Raw genomic sequence first — 23,420 nt, forward strand, 5'->3', positions numbered from 1 at the left:
GTCTCTTTGAGCTTTCTTTTCTCCTAACCCTAGACATATAAAAGGATTAGTTTAAGGGCCCTCAAAGTCTTTACAAGTTGCACAAGCTTTGAGCAAAATCTATTCAAGCAAATTGTGACCGGAGACGAAGTTCTTGCCCAAGTTCATCTCTTTCTCTTGAAGAAGTTATTGTGTATGTGCACCATAAGATTTTGTGACCAAGCATCTTCTTAATCTTTATCATGTGGATGAACTGAAGAACTTTGCAACCAACAACCTTCTTAGTTGGTGATTGAAGTCGCATACTGGGATCCGCACAATTGGTTAGTCACGTACTGGGAGTCGTGCATCTGAAAGGGGAACTGTCACTACAGAACAAGTCCAATTGGGTATTGGGGTAAAGGTTCAACTGTAGGTTGGTAAGGAACTTGGATTCCTTTACTTGTAACCGCTTGTTGTGATAATAGTGGAGTTTCGGGAGTAGTGACCTGAAAATCACCCGGTGGGGCTTTTGCCGTTAGGTTTTCCCCATTCGTAAATAAATCACCGTGTTATTTATTTTCCACTGCATATTTAGTTTGTTGATGATTTATTGTGCTACCACGCGTTTGCATGATAAATTGATTAATTAATAACTTGGCTAATTAATTTCTATCACAAGGAGTCATTCAGTTTGTGGCCTATCAAGTGGTATCAAAGAAAACACACTTTGATTAGAGTTTAATATTTGTTGTGTTGATACATTAGATATAAGATTGTCAGAATTCCAATATAATTTTCTTGGGATCTGTGAATGTCTCTTTAGGCTTTCTTTTCTCCTAACCCTAGACATATAAAAGGATCAGTTTAAGGGCCATCAAAGTGTTCACAAGTTGCACAAGTTTTGAGCAAAATCTGTTCAAGTAAATTGTGACCGGAGATGAAGTTCTTGCCCTAGTTCATCTCTTTCTCTTGAAGAAGTTGCCGTGTATGTGCACCGTAGGATTTTGTGATCAAGCATCTTCTTGATCTTCATTGTGTGGATGAATTGAAGAACTTTGCAACCAACAACCTTCTTAGTTGGTGATTGAAGTCGCGTACTAGGATCCGCACAATTGGTTAGTCACCTACTGGGAGTCGTGTATCTGAAAGGGGAACTGTCACTACAGAACAAGTCCAATTGGGTATTGGGGTAACGGTTCAACTGTAGGTTGGTAAGGTACTTAGATTCCTTTACTTGTAACCGTTTTTTGTGATAATAGTGGAGTTTCAGGAGTGGTGATCTGATAATCACCCGGTGGGGTTTTTGCCGTTAGGTTTTCCTCATTCATAAACAAATCACCGTGTTATTTATTTTCCGCTGCATATTTAGTTTGTTGGTGATTTGTTGTGCTACCACGCGTTTGCATGATAAATTGATTAATTAATAACTTGGCTAATTAATTAATTAATTTCTATCACAAGGGGTTATTCAGTTTGTGGCCTATCAAGTGGTATGAGAGCAGGCACACTCTGATTAGGGTTTAATCTTTACTGTGTTGATCCATTAGATTTAAGATTGTCAGAATTCCAATAGGATTTTCTTGAGATCCGTGAATGTCTCTTTGAGCTTTCTTTTCTCCTAACCTTGGACATATAAAAGGACCAGTTTAAGGGCGATGACAGTGTTCACAAGTTGCACAAGCTTTGAGCAAAATCTGTTCAAGTAAATTGTGACCGAAGATGAAGTTTTTGCCCTAGTTCATCTCTTTCTCTTGAAGAAGTTGTTGTGTATGTGCACCGTAGGATTTTGTGACAAAGCATCTTCTTGATCTTCATCGTGTGAATGAACTGAAGAACTTTGCAACCAACAACTTCTTAGATGGTGATTGAAGTCGCGTACTAAGATCCGCGCAATTGGTTAGTCACGTACTAGAAGTCATGCATCTGAAAGGGGAACTATCACAACAGAATAAGTCCAATTAAGTATTGGGATAAGGGTTCAACTGTAGGTTGATAAGGTACTTAGATTCCTTTACTTGTAACCACTTGTTGTGATAATAGTGGAATTTCAAGAGTGGTGACCTGAAAATCACCCGGTGGGGTTTTTGCCGTTAGATTTTCCCCATTTGTAACCAAATTACCGTGTTATTTATTTTCCGCTGCATATTTAGTTTGTTGGTGATTTGTTGTGCTACCACGCGTTTGCATGATAAATTGATTAATTAATAACTTCGCTAATTAATTAATTAATTTCTATCACAAAGGGTCATTCAGTTTTTGGCCTATCAAGTGGTATCAGAGTAGGCACACTCTGATTAGGGTTTAATCTTTGCTATGTTGATCCATTGATCCTTGTTTGTCATGGGTAGAGGACAATCATTAATCATACCTCCTTTATTTGATAGCACTAACTATGCATACTGGCAAGTACGCATGAAAGCTTTCTTGCAGTCTTTAGATGAGAAAGTGTGGCTAGCTGTGGAGATAGACTGGACTAAGCCTACAGAAGCACCAGCTGACTGGGATGATGCCAAGATTAAGGCGGCAAACTTCAATAGCAGCACATTGAATGCATTATTCAGTACTGTCACCAATGAGGAGTTTAAGAAGATATCGTCAACTGAAACTGCCAAGGAGGCTTGGACCATTCTCCAGACAACCTATGAGGATACTAAGGCTGTCAAGGACTCAGAGTTTCAGAGGCTTACTACAAGCTTTGAAGAGATAAAGATGGAGGAGAATGAGTATTTCGATAAGTTCTATGCCAAGCTAAAGGACATAGTGAACTCAGCCTTCAATCTTGAGGAAACCATTCCTGAACCCAAGATTGTGAGGAAAGTGCTCAGATCTCTGCCCGAGAGATTTCATGCCAAGATTACGGCAATAGAGGAATCAAAGGATATTGACAAGATTCCTCTGATTGAGTTGGTTGGAAACTTGCAGACCTACGAGCTAGGGTTGACAAGAATAGACAAGTCGGGTAAAAGCAAGAGTATGGCACTAAAGGCCAAAAGCAGTGAAACAGATGAATCTTCTGATGATGACGATTCCAAGATGAAGTTCTACATTACCAGGCAGTTCAAGAAGTTTATGAAGAACGCCAATGGAAAGGGTTTCGGCAAGGACCACAGGTAATCCAGTTCTTCTCAGTTTAAAGGCCAAGACAAAAGGAAAAAGGATGCTAAGGAAGGTGGTCAGTACACTGTTCTCTTAGGACCTAAGTGCTTTGGGTGTCAAGGCTTCAGTCACATGAAGCATGAGTGTCCTACATATCTCAAGAGCATTGGGAAGAGTAAGGCACTTGCTGTTACCTTGAGTGACACTGAGCCTGAGGATGATTCCGATAATGAGAATGGCGGAATCTTAAATGCCTTCACGGCCACTGTCAATCCTACTGATGGGATTGTTGAAGATGTGGTTGAAGAAGAGGAACTGGTGGAATCCAAATTTGAGAAGATGGATGATCAAGATGACATCCATACAGCCTATAAGAAACTGTACAAGCTTTCTGAGAAGCATGAGAAACTGTATAGGCTAACCACCAAGAAGCTCAGTGATGTGGAACTTGACTGTGAGGAGCTTTCCACAAAGTTTGATGAGGCTAATCAGACTATTGGGGTGCTAAGGTTTGAGAACAATTTCTTGGCTGAGAAGACCAAGAAGTTTAAAGCAGAGCTATGTCAAGTCAGAGCTCAACTGGAAAGGACTTCAAGCGTAAAGCTGGATAAGATGCTAAGCATTCAGAAATCTGCTTCAGATCAAACAGGTTTAGGGTATGGTCTTTCTTCCTCTAATACTGCTTCTTCTAGTACTACTGTTTTTGTTCCTCCTACTAATAATCTTAAAACTGAGAGCAATGAGATTAAAACTGAATTGGTTAGTGAGAACTTAGACAAGGGTAAATCTATCTTAGGAGCACCCCCTAAGCTTGAGAAGAAAGATGTTAAAAACCCTAGGGCTAAGAAGGCTAACTCTCAAAAGCCTAAACAAAAAAAGTAGCATCTATGTCATCATTGTGGAGCTGCCGGTCATACATCAACCAAATTGCTACAAGTGGCATGCCACTCAACAGAGCAACGGCATGACAGCATCTGGGAACTAGAATCAGCTTCAATCCTCTCTTGCTCCCCTTAGAAATTTTCTGAAAGCTCTCATGTTCCTTTCGAACTTGAACGATTTTAATTCTTCTCCTTCACCAAGGTTTGCTAGATGGAAAGGTTCTTCCAAGGTGTGGAAGGAAAAGGGTTCTAAGTGATTCTGTCACTTTTCTCTCTCTCTTCTTGTTTTTGCGTGTGCATTACTTATGTGTTTTGCTTTCATGTTTTGAGTCAGTCTAGTTTTTATACTTTGTTTGTTTAACATGTTTTTGTTTGGTTATTTTTCAAGTTTTTGCTTTGTTTTGTTTTTCGTTATAAAAAATAAAATAAAATAAAAAATTGAAAACTCAGAAAAATACAAAAACAATGTGTGTTTTGTGTATTTTGGTACTTGTGTACCTTGGATGGTCATTGAAACAAAGTCTTCTAAACTTTGTATCATTTGTAGCTTAGATGAGCATTTCTATGTACAACTAAGCAAGTGAGCTTTGTGACTCGTGTTTGTGATGAGTACAATTAAGTTGTCTCTTAAACTTAACACGCATATCACTCTTTTTTACGGGAATGACTAAAAAATCCTGAGAGAAAGGCATAAATAACCATCTCACCACTGTTGCCCACCAATCATAATATGACACCTGTATGCTTTGGCATAACAAAAGTGCAGTGTCAATGATATTTGTGTGCTTAGGCATAGCAAAATTTGAATATCAAATATCATTGGGTAATTCTTTTCTCTCTCTAATAAGCCCATGCATGATATGTTTAAAAGAAGAATATGCAAAGAAAAATGAAAAGCAAAAAGATAAAAAAAAATGCTTTAAAAATGATTGCAAGCGTGTATTCTAGGAGATGTGAGAGTTATAAGATGTACCTCAAAGGTGATAGTCTCCATCAAGCAATTATGATTGTGTGTGAGTTAAAGACTTTCTCATATCTCAAATCGTCATAACATGCATACACTTATGCAATCTTGCGATGTTTTTTTTTTTCACACACAACACGCAATATTCTTTGCTATTCTTGATACATGTGTAGGTAAGAATGTGATTTGGCCATCATGAGGTTTTACATGTATTAATGTATGCTCACTAAACTATCTTGACTTGCTTTTGAAATATAAAATTAGTTAGACTTCTTTAGTATGCGTGTGTGTTTTTGAAGATCCATGTGCTTAAATTTTCATTTGAGAGATGATTTTGAGAGCTTAATATGTTGATTGGATTGTTGGTTAAGTTTCATGTTGAATTGCATTCATGTTTGTGTTTTTCATATCTCGAAAAACTGTTTTTAAAAGCTGGCTCGACACCTCCTCGATAGTTGGCTATCTGTCGAGCTTCCTAAAGCTTTTTCTTATCGCAATCTCGTCTGCACCTCGATACTTGGTGGATCGATTGAGATTGGGTCTGTATGCTCGATAGTTTCTCGACACCTGGTGGATCGATCGAGCTTCTGTTCTTAATTTTGATGAGTTGATCCTCGATACCTCCTCGACACCTCAGCTGTTGATGAGCATTTTCTCGACATCTCCTCGACAGATCTCTCGATACCTCTCGATACCTGCATCTGTCGAGATTTACTGGCTTTCCTATATAAGGCCTCTACGCGATCCGGTTCTCATTTCCATCTATCTATCTCTCGATACTTTTCTGTTTCTCTCCCAAAAACACTCCAATCTCACTCCAATCTTGGTTCTCAAGGATTTTACAAGGTTTTTCAAGTTTTTTTTTTCACTTGGTAAGCTTCTAATCCTTTCTCATTCATGCATTTCATGTTTTGAAACCTAGGATTTGGGGTTTTTGAAAATATTTGGGGTTTTAAAAAATTGATGAGCTTTCATTGAAATTTTGGGTTGGGTTTTCACTTAAATGTGTTTAAAACATCATACATTGCATCACATTAGCATTATAATGGTATTGCTATGCATTTAGATGTGTACTATATGTTTGTGTGTTGATAGGTTTGGATTGGGCTGAACCCATGATGCAATTTCCTTTGCATGTCACATGTTCATGCATTTTCCATGCATACGTACTTCTTTTCAATATATTTGATATATTTGAAACTATTTGGGACTTTTCTGATTGTCATTCTTTCTCTCCCTCTCTGTTAGTTTACATTAGTCGTGTCTATGGCACCTAAGCGTAAATCCACTCCAGCCCGGAACCCTTTTCGTTCCAGTGCTTCTTCTTCGTCTGATCCTACCCTATCTCATATCTGGTTCTGTGATGATGATGCCTTTAAGGCATTCTCGGAGAACTTTTCTAGATGAGGCATTCAGAACACTAAGTCATTTTGACGGATTTTGTAGACACTGACCTTCCCTCTGTCATTCATAGTAGGGGATGGGAGTCACTGTGTGACGTCCCAGTCACCTGTCCTCTCGTGCTTATCCAGGAGTTCTACTCCAACATGCACGGGATTGATCGGTCAGTACCTCTTTTCTTCACTCGCGTTCGAGGTACGCGCATTCCTATCACACTGTAGTTGGTTGCGGATGTGCTTCGGGTTCCTAGAATAGAGTTTCCTGACTATCCTAGTTGTGAGCGTCTGAGGACTGTGTTTAGGGATGAGCTCATATCTGCTTTCTGTGAGCACCCTATTGCTTGGGGTGAGCATCTTTTTACACCATGTCGACCTTTTGCTAAAGGTCCTAGATTCATGAACATGGTGATGACTTTTGTTTTGCATCCCCTCTCTCACTATAACTCCATCACAGAGCCTCATGCTCGATTTTTGTTGTCTCTTCTTGAGCATCTTACCATAGACTTCCCTTCTCATTTCATTTTGTCTATTATAGATGTTCATCTAGATTCGGTGTCCCGTGATAAGCTCGTCTTTCCTTCCGCTATCACGAGGATCTTACGCCATTTTTCGGTTCCTTTTCCCTCTTCTGACCATTTTATTGTCATGTGTGCCATAGATTACGCTACCATTAAACGTAGCGAGGCCTAACTTCGGTCGCGACAGTCGGATTCAACAACTCCTTCCTCCCGTTTTGCTCCATCCACATCGACTTCTCCTTCTTAGGGCGATGTGTCTTTAGGAGATATCATGGCGCAACTGCAGCGCATGGATGCTCGCCTCGATACACTCTCTATGGAGTTGCATCAGGTAAACGTTCGTGTCGGTCATATTGTACGACGACAGGCGTCCATGGGTGGTTTTGCTCCTGAGGCTACTCCTTCACCACCTTCTCCCATGGCTTCTGCTTCTGATGATGATGGTGATGATGATGATGTTTCGGATGATACTGATGGAGATGCTAGCTCTACCAATGAGATGTCTACTTGACACTCTTACCCTTTGTCATTCGTGACAAAAAAGGGGAGTAGTTTTGGTATGAGAGTAGTCCATCTTAAGGAGAGAGTTAGTATAGGACCATTTTGTTAGGGGGAGTGTTGATACTTTTTGAGGGATGTAGTGAGGATAGTATGTATCTTTTCTTTTCTTTCTTTTTAGATACATTACTCTTGTACATGAGGTCTTGTGACCATTTATAGACATACATTGTACTTATCTCTTTCTTTATATGGATGTATGTTTTTCTTTCACCTACCCTTTCATGTGTTGTTTTTCTCCCTTTATACACATGTTTCTTATACTTATATGCAATCTATTATTTCTGTTTCACACAAAGATACCTTGATGTGTTTTGTTTAAAGTGTTTTAAAAATACAGGTTGTCAAAGTCTACTTGCCATAAAATCTCTTCTTGCAAAGCTTTTCAAGAGTTTGTGTTAGGATAGATTATATTGTATTCAACAAGTGAATATAAGTTGAGTGATTTATGACTTCTCTCATATATTCATTTGTTTGTTGTGGTTTTGCCACGGATTGCTAAAGGGGGAGATTGTTAAGACATATGTGTTTCACAAGTTAAGAACATATGTCGTGATTTTATGTAATTGGCTTATCCTTTGCCAAAACGCTATTTACTTGTATTTGGGTAGATTTAGGATGTTTCAAGATCAAGTATTGAAGCCTTCAAGTCTGTTCAAGAAAACAAGTTCAGAGTGTAAAATCATTAAAGCTCGATAGCTGGCTCGACAGTTGCATCTATTGAGCGTAAGGAAGCTGTTCTTCATTCGGTGTGCTTGACAGCTGCTATCTGTCGAGATTTAAGATTGTCAGAATTCCAATATGATTTTCTTGGGATCCATGAATGTGTCTTTGGGCTTTCTTTTCTCCTAACCCTAGACATATAAAAGGATCAGTTTAAGGGCCATCAAAGTGTTCACAAGTTGCACAAGCTTTAAGAAAAATCTGTTTAAGCAAATGTGACTGGAGACGAAGTTTTTGCCCAAGTTCATCTCTTTCTCTTGAAGAAGTTGCTGTGTATATGTATCGTAGGGTTTTGTGATCAAGCATCTTCTTGATCTTCATCGTGTGGATGAATTGAAGAACTTTGCAACCAACAACTTTCTTAGTTGGTGATTGAAGTCGCGTACTAGGATCCACACAATTGGTTAGTCACGTACTGGGAGTCGTGCATCTGAAAGAGAAACTGTCACTACAGAACAAGTCCAATTGGGTATTGGGGTAAGAGTTCAACTGTAGGTTGGTAAGATACTTGGATTCCTTTACCTGCAACTGCTTGTTGTGATAATAGTGGAGTTTCGGGAGTGATGACCTGAAAATCACCCAATGGGGTTTTTGCCGTTAGGTTTTCCCCATTTATAAACAAATTACCGTGTTATTTATTTTCCGCTGCATATTTAGTTTGTTGGTGATTTGTTGTGCTACCACGCGTTTGCATGATAAATTGATTAATTAATAACTTGGCTAATTAATTAATTAATTTCTATCACAAGTGGTCATTCAGTTTGTGGCCTATCAACATTAATATTGATCTTGATAACCCTAAATATGTATGAAGGTAAACACCTCTAGATCTCACAAGAGATTCATACACACAGCGTATCAATAACCTTTAAAACGTGGCTAGGGTTTTTCTTTTTATACTTAAGAAAAAACATAAAACCCTACATGTCATATGGGCTTGGGCTGAGTTGGAAAATTCTACAGAAAAACAATTTGCACGAGCTTCGATCGATTGAGTCTAATTTTCAATTGATCGAGCCTTACAGAAATTGAATAGTAATTTCCTGCAATTACTCGATTCCAACTTTACACATGATCACACTTTGAGCAGCCTAAATCTAGATTAAATGTTTTGATCATGGTTTACCAACATTACACATTGAAGTTCTAATACATTTAGATCCTAAAGTCTTAGAACCTAACAAAGTGGTATAAAATTGGGTACACTCTAATTGGATTAATTTCCTGAGTGTGATCTTTGACTCCCGTTGTCATTGAAATTGTTGATTGTTTTGATTTGAATGGTCTTGTGTTGAATGATGATGATGATATTCAAGATGTCTATTGTAAGCTTTATAAATTTTATGGTGTTGATTTTTTATTACTGCATATGTTTCATATTGCACTTGCATGAAAATTCATGTTTTAAGCATCTTGATACCACCCTAACCCGTCAAGCCTCTTTTCTCAACCTTCTGTTTGCTCGATACATGTGTCGATCTATCAACGTCTTCCTCGACACCTCCCTTAATACCTCCCGATAGATAGTGCTCCTTTTGCATGCATTTCGTATGTTTTTCATGTTTTGCATTTTTTTTTATTCCCTTTGTGTCCATAGTATCTTGTTGTCATGTTTTTCTTGTAGGTCTATGGTTCATTGTTCTCATTGTTCCCTTTATGTCAGTTTTTTGTCTGTCTCTGGTCAAGTTTTTGGCTTTCTATGCCCTTTGACAATCGTGTCAAAAATGGGGAGAAATTTGAGATTTGAATATCATTCCTCAGAGGGAGAATGGATTTAGGGGGAGAAATTCATGTTAAAGGGAAGAAATTTTTTGATCTAGCTAACTTAGGGGAGAGTTAGTTTCATCCACATTGATATTGATATATTTTGTGTTGTGTATCTTTTGGTTTTGTAACCATTTACATAAATCACATGTTATTTCTATATATGATGATGACGAATGTGTTTCACTCTTTATCTCCCATGTGTTGTTTCTTTTCACACTTTATACACATGTTTCTAGTTTATATAACTTGTCTGTATTTCACATATGGTACATTGATGTGTCTTGTTTAATGCCTTTCAGGAAAGACAGGTTAAGGCCAAATTAAGATTATGAGCCTTCTTCTTGCAGCAACTTCCAAGGTTCATGTCTTTTAGACTAGGCATATTTTTTGTAATCTTGAATAAAATGTATTCTAGGACATTCAATATACTCTTTTGTTTTTGTCACTGATTGTCAAAGGGGGAGATTATTAGGTTTACATTTGTGGCATATCCTATGACAAAACACAATTTTCTTGTTTATTATTTGTCATTGTTTTCCACATGGTGCAAATAACATATTTGTTAAGTGCTTTCAGGAAAAACATTTATTGAACCAATCAAAACAATCAATCCTAGTTCATACCAGTGTTATTAATTCCGTTTCATTCCGGTTGGAATGGCCGGAAAATACCGTTCCAGTAAGTAAACTGGAATGGTATACCCCCTTGTTCCACCTCGGAACAAATTCCAGGTCATTCCGGGGTGTTCCAGCCGTTTCAAGTGATTTCGGGAAATACCGGCCGAAATTATGGATTCGGCCGGAATGAGTTTCATGTGAAAAAAAAATTGACAGAATACAAGGAAAAATCTTATGAGCTATGGTGAGGGGGAAAAATAAAAGGAAGGATGAGGAGGTGAGAAGAAAAAAATCAAGAGAAAAAAACAAAAGGAAAAAGATGATAAGAAAGAAAAAAAAAATCAAGAAAAGCTCACGGTAATGAGATTTATCATTTATGTATGGCTGTATGCTTCCTCTTAGAAGTTAGAACCCATGTCTTTGCAAAGACTCCATTAGAACCCAGCTGAGAAGATCTTTGAGAAGTGAACTTGAGATGGTGTTTCAGACTTTTAGCAGAGTAAGGGGTAGTGTTTTGCTTTATTGAGTTGACCACACAATCCAAGCAACGTAATATAAGTAAAAAAAGATGAAATACTATAAAAAAAATAGAAATAGGAAGCCATTGAAAAGACAATCACGTGGGATTGGTAATTTCTTGGAAGCTTCATATTGTATAATGCCCAACATTCATGTTTATTTAAAAAAAAAAAAAAAAAAAAAAAAAACCCAATTATTCTGAATTTTTTGTTTTTTTGAGAAGGAACCCAATTATTCTGATTTAATATTTTTAAAAAAAAAAAAAAAAACCATCTAACTACTTGGATAAGTTGACTAAGATTTCTTTTCAAACATCTCTATTGAGTTCATTAGTTAATGTCAAAATAATTGTAATTATATATATATATATATATATATATTAGCGGGTAATTCCGAAACAGTATAAAATGGTACGCCGAAATAAGCCGGTACTGAAATATTCCATTCTAATAAATAGACCAAAATGGCCACCGAAACGGTATTCATAACATTGGTTCGTACTATGGTTTCTCAAGACTAGTTATTTTTAGATAGGCTAGTTTATTTGAATATGGGTTCATTCATTGTAGTTGGGTTATAATTGTACTGGGCTTACTCTTGTACTTGAGATTTTGTCATGAATTGACAAAGAGAGAGATTGTTAGGGTCATGTGTTTTGGTATTGTTAAACCATGCCAATTTCTATGTCTTTTTATTGAGTTTTGATATGTTTTAAAGTTGTAATTGAAGACTAAGTTTAAGACACAAAGTTTGCTCAAGAAAATGTCAAGAAAAACACATTTTCAGCACTTTTTTAGTATGTATCTCGATAGCAGCTCGATAGAAGCTTGATACCTCTTGATAGAAGCTAGAAACTTACTGCCTCCTCGACACAAGCTCAATCTATTGAGATTTTGTTTTTGACACAAGCTCGATAGCAGCTCAATCGATCGAGCATCAGCGATCAGTAAAAATTAGTAAGACGAAAAAACACATAACTTATTCGTTTTAAGCCCGAATTAAGATCTGTTTGAACTGGTATTTAAAGGACATTATAAGCCATTTATTAGAAGGTGTTTTAGATAGTGAAACACTCAATTTATGTGGTTAGGATTTTGTAACCAAGTTTTCTCAATTTCACCAAACCAAAGAGTTTCAAAGTAGATCTAAAGATTCCATTGGTGAAGAAGCTGAAGTCGTAGCAACCCCCACACACTTGCTACTATGAAGAAAACCTTTAAGAGGTTCTTCAAGTCAATTGGTGGTTCTAATTGTGATTGTAGGTGGAGTGTTCATATATTGAAGAGTTCAGAGATTCTGAAGCGGAGAAGGTTTTTGCTGTAAATTCATCTACTGGGATTGTAGAGTCCAGTTTCAAAGGTGTTGTACTAGATCTTAAACTTCTCTTTCTTATAGTGAATTGCTTTTTGGGAAGGTTTCCCCCCAGATTTTTTGCTACGAAACTAAGTTCATCATATCTTGTCTTATTTACTCTATTCTGCTGTGCATGATTTTGACTTGATATTGGTGTTTTTTTTTTTTTTTTTTTTTTTTTTTTTTTTTTTAAATTAAATAAGGTTTATTTATAATAGATCTAATTAACAACTTGAATTTAAAACTTGTTAATTCTATCAACCAAGGTCTAAATTTCCCAACATACCAAAAACTCCTTTGAAACCACCAAAAAAAATCCCAAAATTAGCAATGGTGGATGTCAAGGTTTGTATTGGAGAGAGAAGGTAGTGAGAGTGAGTGATAGAGGAGGGAGAGCGTGAATGAGTGAGAGAGGAAGAAAGTGATTACAGGCAAATGATAGAGTTTGAAAGGAGAGAGAAAATTTGTATTAAAAAAGAATATGTTTACAAAATACCCTTCTACTAGTAGAAATATACATTAGCATGTTGTTAAAAAAATTGGGATTTAGCACACCTCATAAAGTATGATTTTTTTGTATTTGGTATGCTAAATGCTAAAAATTTAGCATTTAGCACACTTGATGCTAATGCTCTACTTTTGTTCCTAAGGTCACTAACTCCTCTATTGCATAATATTTTAGGCCCATTATTTATTAATAGATAGTTTACAAATGAATTGCAAAAATACTAGCTAATAGGTTTAGATGCTACCTTCGGTATCTAATAAGCTCAAACCAATGAGCACTTATTATATGTAGTCCGCATATTTTTGAAGATATTCTATTGGCTCATGAACTTTTGAAGCACTACTAAAAAAGCATGGGTCAACCAAGATGTGCCATTAAAGATGATCTAAGGAAAGCATACGACTCAGTAGAGAAAACTTCATACTAATGTGTTTTTTCTTAACTAGATTCCCTCCCAATAAATATGTTGATTTGGGTGAAGGAATGCATCACAAACCCTAGATTCCCAATTTCTCTAAATGGGGAGAATGGTAGGCAAAGTGATCCCTTGTCCTCTTGCCTCTTTGTTACATATATGGGACCTGGGTCGTTAAAGTAACAAAAATTATTAAAACGCTTCCCAAAGAAAGAGTAAAATATAGTTAAAGGAAAAGAAAAACGTTGATTTCTTTTTCATTGATCATTTTGGATGAATCATATATATTGTTTATTATTCCTTTGTCTTCTTCAACGCGTTCATTTATAACTGAGTGCCGTATAGTACTGAATCTGTACCATGCAATTTCGAAATTGAAATTATTTGTGTATATTTAGTATATACATGCCTGTGGATTACGAGGACAAAAAAGAGAAAGAAGAAGGAGGAGGAAGAGAAGTAGAAAGAATGGTTTATAAACTTGATTGTATAAATGAATTTTATTTTTCATTTACATTGTTTCGAATTCTTCTAGCTATTTTAGAAGAAGCTACGGTACATCTGGGCCAAGAAAAAGAATAAAAATAAAAGTATTAAAGAAACACAAAAACAATGTATGTATATATTTTTTTTGGGTAAATCTGTATAATACTTTTCTATTTCACAACTTGAATGAACTAGTGACCTTCACCACCAGGACTAGGTCCCGATGGCAACCTTTGAAGCCAATACGCCATGATGTCCTTTGCCTTCACATAAATAGGGGAATCTGTCTGGAGGCTGTTAGCATTGCCAAAATCCTCAGATAACACCCTTGTTGCTTCAACACCACCACGGCTTAAAATAGCCACACAGATAACAAAAATGATCACAAGGGTGCTTATATTTCTGAAATTCATCTTGATTTTTTGGGTCAAAATAAGTGGTGTGGGGACTAGAAAAAGGTTTTGTATTCTTTGAAAAGAGCTTTTAGCTAAATGCTTGTGGTTGTATGTGACAAACTATGAATTATGTGAAGGTATATATAGGCGCCAAAGTCTGTACCCTGTGGGTCTTGGTGGGCCTTTTATTACTACGTGTTGACGAGGGAATTTTGAAAGGGACATGCACGTTAAGGCTGAAAAATAGCAATGAGGGACTTTGGTTTTGCTTGGAAAAGTAAAAACATGTGATCCCATGTAGGAATTTGCCAACGGCTAAAAGTTTTTTTTTTTTTTTGTTTTGAGAGAGTTTCAACCTATGGCGTCCGCTCCTGATGATAGATATTTGTCATCAGACCAAAACACCAATCAATTTTTGGTGTAAGCGGGGATTGAACCCCAGATCTCTTATTCAACCATCAGAGACTTTACCAGTTGAGCTAACTGGAACCCACTAAAAAATGTTTGAATATACTATTTTATTTTTAATTGCCTTGTCGTTCATGAAATATATGAAGTTATGAACCATTAAGCAGGGGCTGCGGCACATAGGCCTATATAATATATTTTTATTAGTTTTAAATATTTTTAAAAATATTACTGCACACCCTAATCACATATTAATCCAATTCAAAACCAAATAAAAACTCACATCAATGCATCCCAAAATTTTTAGTTATAACATTAGTGATTCAAGAAAAAATAAAGTAAAGTTAGGGATGTTCCAGCTTTTTATTGGTTAAGTAGATACCTAGTGTATTATTTATACATGAATGAGTGTGTTAATACAGTGCCAATGAGTTGAGTTTTGTCAATTAGTTCAAAATATTTTTATAAAAACAATGACAAATGCATAAAAATAAAAATGTTAATACAAATTTAACAAAATAAAATGATCACACCTACCCATTTTGAAAATAGATAATAACAATTGATAATAAACTATCATATAACAATTTTAAAATATGGAAACTTGTAAAAGGAAATTGTAAAACTTCATGTATTTGTATTTTTTTTTTTCCTTATCGATAACTTGATATATTTAAGTTCTTTTTTTTATTAAAATTTTTTATTTTAAGTTTTTTAATGATCCCTTTGAAATATATTCCTCGATCTGCCATTGCCATTAAGTCAATATTGGTGATTGGTCATTCTACTTCATTGCAGAGCTGAAATTTGATATGAGTGACTTTAATTGTTAATTCAGTCCAAGGTTCAGAAAAATTGAATGGACTTCATCGCTAGTCATGTTATTTGCTCCTTAATTTTGAATGGATATGTGTTTTAAGAAAACGCCTAGTTGCGTGTTGGATTTTAAAGCATTTTGCCGTTTTTTTATGTCCTCAAATACAATAGGAAAAAAAAATCAAATGATTCATTTCCAGGATGTTATATATAGTGTCGGCTTAACTATTTAGGCCACTTAGGTAATGGAGTGCCATGAGGTTCTTAAATAAAAGAAGGGCAACTTTGTTAACTAATATAATATAATTTACTTATTTATCTTACATAGTGGATATTTTAATTAAGATTACTTCACCTAAAAAAAAATTTAAGAGCCCCCTTTATTGGCTAAAAGAATGCATTATCTATTAAAACGTGAACAGAGAAAAACATAATTGAGAAACAAGACGGAGTTTTCCTGACCTAGGGTATCGGATGCTCTCCAAAACCCTAGCATCAGTGAAATATTGTGCCTGCTCTTCAGTGAGGCAAAGGTAGTTTTTCAAAGATAGCTTTCTCTCCTCAGTGTGCGAGTATTCTTCCCTGTCGGAGTGCACAAAGAGATGGAGAAATTGTCAGCAATGTGGGGGAAATTTTCGTTGTCAGAGAGTGAGGAGAATAAGTTTCAAGTGCAAGATGATTTATTAGGTGAGGAGTTTCTTTTGGCGGCACGATTCTTCACTGTGAGAGCGATCAATGTAGAGGTTATAGGTAGAACCCTCAAGCTTCTATGGAGAACAAAGAAAGGTTTTGAAGTTAGAGATATGGGAAACCATAGGGTCTTATTCATCTTCTCGGATGAGACGGATTTAGATTGGGTTATGAAGGGTGAACCGTGGTCGTTTGATAAGCATTTGATTGCTCTGAAGCGAGTTGAGAAATCTGTGAACATTCAGGAGGTGACCTTCGATAGCACAAGGTTTTGGATCCAAATCCATGATCTTCCGATTCGGAGTTCGTCGGTGATCGTAGCAAAAAAAATTGTGTCTCTGGCCGGGGTGGTGGATGAAGGAGAAACTGAAGTGGAGGATCCTGAAAACTACAATTTCGTGCGAGTTCGGGTAGCGGTTGATATTACAAAACCCTTGTGCCGGGGAAGAAGGATCTCTACAGCCAGTGGTAGGGAGGGCTGGGTGAATTTCAAATACGAACGGCTCCCGAACATTTGCTATGGCTGTGGACGGCTTACACATAGTGATAGGGAATGTTTGGCCTGGACAAAGAACAAAGAGCTCTTGAGCATGGAAGTCCGGCAGTTTGGACCATGGCTGAGAGCTTTAACCCCACACCCTTTTAAGAAGAGCGTGATCCGAGTTGAAGGTTATGAAGAGGATAGTACTCCAGTTGCTAACTCTGACAGGTCGGATGCTTCCGTGGAAAAACAGAGGGACATAGCGAGATCCAGTGATACTCATATAGAGGAAACTGGGCAGCACGGCGGTGAAAGGGAGGAGGTGGACAGAGAGGCCGAGAGTTTGGGCCCTACGGTGGTGCAATGGACAGATTTGGCAAGCACGGAAATTACGGAGGTAACGGATCATATTAATGAAGTTATTAATGAGATTAATCGTAGTGCAGATTTTCAGGCGCAGTTAGAGGAGATTGATAGTGAGCTGGCAAGATACGATAACAAGGATCCGTTGCATGGGCATGTAGCTGAAAGTCAGGATGTGGATTTGCATGGGCCTAAGTTAATGGGCCAGCACAGCTCAGGGAAAACATATGGGCCAAGCTTAAATGATAAGGGGGATGGCCACACAGGTCCAGCAAAGGGAAAGATTACTTATAAATCACGTGGGCTGCCTAGGACTGATAAGGGGCTGACCCAACATGATTCTATTTTATCCAAGAGGTCTGTACGTGATTTTTACGTGCAAGAGGAAGATGGTGTGCATGGGAAGAAAAAGAAAACAGAGGAGATATATGCAGAAGCGGTGGAGGCTGGTTCCCAGCCCCGCCGAGCACAATGAAAACCTTAGTTTGGAACTGCCGGGGGCTTGGGAACCGCCGCGCAGTGAATGAGCTTGGCGAACTTATACAAGCTAAAGATCCCGTAATCGTGTTTCTCTCGGAGACACGGTCAAGAAAGACACAAATGACACGGATTAGAAATAGATTGGAGTTTGTGGGTTTATTTGTTGTACCATGCGATGATCAAGGAGGAGGAGGACTAGCCTTATTATGGAAGAATAATGTGACTGTATGGGTGGACAGCTTCTCTAAGTACCATATTGATGCCATTGTGAACGGTGGGTCGGAAAACGCGTGGAGGTTGACAGGCTTCTACGGGGAGCCTGAAACAAGTCGACGGCAAGAAGGTTGGGCTATGCTCCGTATGCTCAGCTCAAAGCCAAAACTCCCTTGGTGTTGTATTGGAGATTTTAATGAGCTTCTTGAGGTGAGTGATAAACGCGGTGGAGTGCCTCGTTCCCATACGCAAATGCAGTCATTCCGGGATGCTCTGGACAGTTGTGGCTTCGTGGACTTGGGTTTCTCAGGGCCTGATTTCACTTGGCATGGACGTAGGAGAGGAGAACTGATTTGGAAAAGGCTGGATCGTGGAGTTGCGAACTATGAATGGATGGCCAGGTTTCCCACAGGTAGAGTGCAGCACTTACATTGTTACACATCGGATCATAGACCGCTTTTGCTCTCTCTAGACTCAAATGGAGAACGGCAGAGGTGGTGGAGGAAACCTTTTCGCTTTGAATCGATGTGGGTGTCAAATCCGGGTTGCAAAGTCACGGTTGCAGAGGCTTGGGCTGGTCCACAGAGACGGACACCTATGCTAACTGTTACTACTAAAATAAAAGAATGCAAGAAGCAGCTAAAGAGGTGGAGTAAAGAAACTTTTGGGAATGTAAAGGAACAAATAAAGGTAGTAAAAGAGAAGTTGTGGGTGGCAGAGGGTGAATCTGTGCAAAGTGGTGACCAAGGGACAGTTGAAAATCTCAAGGCAGAATTGCATGACTTGCTGGAGAAAGAAGAAAAAATGTGGCATCAACGTTCAAGGGTACAATGGCTTCAATGTGGTGATCAGAACACAAGGTTTTTTCATGGGGCAGCCACATGTAGGAAGAGACAAAATTTTATCAAAGGGCTCAGAGATGACAATGAAGTTTGGCACAGTGATGAGCAGAGATTTTCGGGTTTGCTCATAGATTTCTATGAAAAGCTTTTCAAGTCATCAAATCCTCAAAATATGGACCGAGTAGTGGATGGGGTACAGAAGATGGTGACTGATTCCATGAATGCAGATTTGGCAAAACCATATTCCGCAGATGAGGTGGAAAGGGCGATAAAGGACATGGCACCCTCAAAAGCTCCAGGGCCAGATGGGATGCCCCCATTGTTCTATCAAACCTACTGGTCAGATGTTGGTATGGATGTTACTCAGGCTGTATTATCTTGCTTAAATTCTGGGTCTTTTTTGAACTCTATAAACCACACTTTTATAACTTTAATTCCCAAAGTTAAAAATCCGGAAAAAGTGACAGAATTTAGACCGATTAGTTTGTGTAATGTGCTGTATAAGATTGTTAGCAAGGTGATTGCAAATCGCTTGAAGCCTTTGCTTGACTCTATTATTTCTGATACACAGAGTGCTTTTATAGCTGATCGGCTTATCACTGATAATGTTCTCATTGCCTTTGAGTCTCTGCATCATATGAAAAATAATTGTACAGGGAAGACTGGATTTATGGCCCTAAAGTTAGACATGAGCAAAGCCTACGATAGAGTGGAGTGGTCTTTCCTTGAGAAAGTATTGCTGAAGTTGGGTTTTCAGGAGTCATGGGTGAGGTTGATTATGGAGTGCATCACCACGGTAACTTATTCGATTCTGGTGAATGGGGAACCAAAAGGCTTGATAACCCCGTCAAGGGGTTTAAGGCAAGGGGACCCTCTCTCACCATATCTTTTTCTGTTCTGTGCGGAAGGCCTACATGCTATTTTTCAGAAGGCAGCGGTGGAGGGAGATATACAAGGCTTTTCTATCTGCAGAAATGGGCCAAAATTAACCCACTTATTTTTTGCAGATGATTGTCTATTGTTTTGTAGGTCAACCTTGGACGAGTGTGAGAAAATTAAGCAGTTATTGACATGCTATGAGGAAGCCTCGGGCCAAATGGTGAACACAGATAAAACTACTTTGTTCTTTAGCAAAAATACCGATGTGCATGTACAAGAAGCAATAAAAAGTTCTCTTGGTGTTCCTGCAATCCACCACTACGAGAAATATCTGGGCTTGCCCTCTTTTATCGGAAGAAATAAGAAGGCTTGCTTTACACAAATCAAGGAACGGATTTGGGCCAAGATGCAAGGTTGGAAGGAGAAGTTGCTTTCACAAGCCGGGAAGGAGATCATGATAAAGGCCGTTGTCCAATCTATACCCACTTATTCTATGAGTGTTTTCAAGTTACCAATGGGTTTATGTAAGGATATTGAAGCTATGATACGTAAGTTTTGGTGGGGCCATGGTGAAAATAGGAAGATACATTGGATTAATTGGAGTACTTTGTGTGACTCTAAGGCTGTAGGAGGTTTGGGTTTCCGGGATATTCAAAGATTTAATAATGCTATGTTGGCTAAGCAAGTTTGGCGTCTCTTCCACCAAAGAGATACTTTGTTGTTCCGAGTTTTTAGTGCTAAATATTTCCCTAATGGTAACATCTTGGATGCTCCTATTCACCCAAAATGTTCCTACGCGTGGAAAAGTATCTTGCAAGCACGAGAAGTCATCCAACAAGGGGCGGTATGGCGAGTGGGGAATGGTCAGCTGATCGACATATGGAACCACAGGTGGCTGTCCGAACATACTCAGGGGCGGATTATGTCTCCTAGACTGGATGCTAACCTCAATAAGGTTAGTGACTTGCTATTGCATAATCCCAGACAGTGGAATATGGACCTCATTGATACAATGTTTTATTCTTGGGAAGCTCATGAGATCAAACGGATTTATGTTAGTGAAGACTTGGGTGAAGACAAACTCATTTGGCCCCTAACTCCAAGCGGTGCTTATTCGGTTAAAAGTGCGTACCACATGTTATCAAATGCAGATTTGCAAACCAAAGCAAGTTCGTCATCTTCAGAGGGAGCAAAAGAGGTGTGGAAAGGAATTTGGCGTATCCGTGCACCAAATCGGGTTCGTCATTTCATGTGGAGAGCTGTAAAGGATTCGCTTCCGACAAAGATGAATCTGTGCCGACGACATGTATTGGGAGATGCTATCTGCCCTCTCTGTGCAGAAGCTCAGGAATCTGTTATTCATAGCCTGTGGTACTGTGAGCAAGCCCAAGCAGTGTGGCGGTCAGTAAGATGCTTTGCGACACTATACGAGAAACAACACAGATCACTCATGGACCTGTTTGAGTGCGTGTTGCAGCTGAAATCAAGTTTCAATGTTGCCTGGTTTGCAACTATCGCGTGGAGTCTATGGAAACGACGAAACTGTTTGAGGGAATGTCAGCCTACGTGGCCATTGCTGGATGTTGGTCGACGTGCGTGCAACATGGTGGAAGAGTTTTTTGAAGTGCAGAACAAAGCACTGAAACAGGACATCATTCATCACCCAGTTAAGTGGACACCACCGCCGGAACCTGTTTACAAGGCAAACTTTGATGCGGCCATGTTTGAGGATGTGGGTCTAGCTGGGTTGGGTGTGGTGTTTCGGGACTCAGGTGGCAATGTTATCGCCGCTTTAAGTGAGAAGATAAAAAAACCACAATCGGTGGAGCTCGCGGAAGCTCTGGCAGCCAGGCGGGCGGTCAGTCTCGCAACTGATCTGAGCATATTCAAGGTCATAGTTGAGGGGGACTGCATGCGTGTAATTCAGGCCTTGAACGGACAGGGCAGCTGCCTTACTATGTTTGGTCATGTGGTAGAGGAGACGCGACGACTGGGTTTGTGTTTGGAGCTCTGTAGTTTTTATCATGTAAAGAGGGAAGGGAATAAGTTAGCCCATTCCCTGGCCCGTAGAGCAGTTTTATCTGCAGATGTGGATGTTTGGGTGGAAGAACTACCCGAGGACCTGGATGCTGTATTCCAGGGTGATTTTGTGATGTAATTCTGTCAACAGTCTTTCTTTATTTAATAAAGCCTCTCTTACCTTTTTCTCAAAAAAAAAAAAAAAACGTGAACAGAGACAGTATCAAAAACAAAAGTATATAAACACACACAAAAAAATACAAAATAAATAAATAAAAATGAAGAGATGAAAATAAGTCCCCCACAATATTCAAAACACGAAAGCATTTTTTTGTTAAAATTTGATGACAGAAGATTAAGGTCTCATTATTTCGCTTACAGAATATTACTAACAGTAGTTGTTATAATTAAATATGCAAAAAGAAGATTTTCTTAAATAAATATTATTCACGCCTTTTTTTAATTCCTTTTTAAGTATCCTAAATTCTATAAATACCCTTATATTTCTCTAATTTTCTCACTAAAAATCTCTCAAATTCAAACTCAATTCTCAAGCTCTCTAAACTATTCTTATTTCTCATTAAGAGCTCTTAGAATAATGGTCTTATATTTTAAGTTGATTTCATTTATATAAATACAAATATCACATACAAATGGGTACTAAGCAAGGTTATTAAACCCGGACCGGACCGTACGGTCCGACCGGAAAACTCGGGAACCGTTCAGATTCACGGTCCATTTAAGGTAAGGAACCGTTCAATGCGAAAAAAGCATGGAACCGTCCGGACCGCGGTTCGACCGTCCGGGTCTGTGAACCGTGACCGGTTCACACGGTTCGGACGGTTCCCTAATTTCAGCCTTTTTTTTTTTTTTTTTTTTTTTTAACCCTCTCTCAAAAATCGCTCTTAGCCTCACTCTGAAACCCTCTCTCAATCACTCTCAATCCTCACTCTCTCAAGTCTCAATCACTCTCTCGTCTCTGCCTCTCCCTCGTCACCGTCGCACTGTCGCAGCTCAGCCCAGATTTCTTCCTCAATCCTCACTCTCTCAATCACTCTCTCCCTCGTCGCCGTCGCACTGTTGCAGCTCAGCCCAGATCTCTTCCTCACTCTCTCAAAGTCTCAATCACTCTCTCGTCTCTACCTCTCTCCCTCGTTGCCGTCGCAGCTCAACCCAGATCGCAGCTCACTCTCTCACGCTCATCTCTGCCTCTCTCCCTCGTCCCTATCGCAGCTCACTCTGTGCCTCGTCGCCGTTGCCGTCGTTGGTACTTTAATCTGTTTTTTCTTTGTTAATATTTGCAAGTTGATTGTGGATGATGATATAGATTTGAAGTGTTGGTGTGTAAATTGATTTGGATCAATTGAAAATTGATTGTGGATGATGATATAGATCTGAAGTGTTGGTGTATGTGAAGATAAGGCTTGTGATATTATTGTAATTGTGAAAATTGATTTGGGTCAATTGGTGTTTCTGTCTGCCAAAATTACTTTGTTGTGCCTGCAACTTCTTGCTGCATGTTTTTTTTTTTTTTTTTGTATTTTTTATTGCTGTTGGTTTCAATAATATTTACATTATTCTCAAATCATTTGCCCCATTACTAAAAGCAATCTCAACATAATTGAAATCCCATAATTAACATAGCATCTGAATATGCTAGATTTCAAATTTACTTAACTACAGCTATCAGACCACATATTAATAAAAAAATAAAAAGAGAAGAAGAAAAATGACCCTCAAGAATAGAACAGGTGGACCATGGACCTGTTTCAAAATGAGTTCAGTGATAGAACAGGCAGACGCCTTATAGTATCTTAACTAGCTTTTTCTTATGATGGTGTCCTGAAAACAATTGGCCCTAATGTCTCACATACTTGACAAGCACAATGAAGAAGAAATGACTAATCAAAATGTGAAACAAAAGTAAGCTAATAGCTAGTCAAAGTGAGAAGAAGCAAAAACAGTGTGAAACAAAAGTAAGCTAATAGCTAGTCAAAGTGAGAAGAAGCAAAAACAGTAATACAAGTACCAATGACTTGCAGAAACCCTGTGCTTTCCCAGATAAGAA

The 23,420-nt window shown here is 38.4% G+C and overlaps 1 protein-coding gene across 1 annotated transcript; it reads left to right on the forward strand.

Annotated features, from left to right (window-relative positions):
- Window positions 1–7,091: 7,091 nt before the first annotated feature.
- On the forward strand, window positions 7,092–21,550 carry LOC126703791 (uncharacterized). The gene is made up of 4 exons (XM_050402862.1): window positions 7,092–7,301; window positions 12,267–12,418; window positions 15,951–17,185; window positions 17,305–21,550. Exons 1-4 carry the CDS (start codon window positions 7,092–7,094, stop codon window positions 21,489–21,491), a joined length of 5,784 nt encoding a protein of 1,927 aa, XP_050258819.1. The 3' UTR covers window positions 21,492–21,550.
- Window positions 21,551–23,420: the final 1,870 nt, after the last annotated feature.

The sequence above is a fragment of the Quercus robur genome, chromosome 10, assembly GCF_932294415.1.
Source record: "Quercus robur chromosome 10, dhQueRobu3.1, whole genome shotgun sequence".
In the NCBI taxonomy this organism is placed as follows: Eukaryota; Viridiplantae; Streptophyta; class Magnoliopsida; order Fagales; family Fagaceae; genus Quercus; species Quercus robur.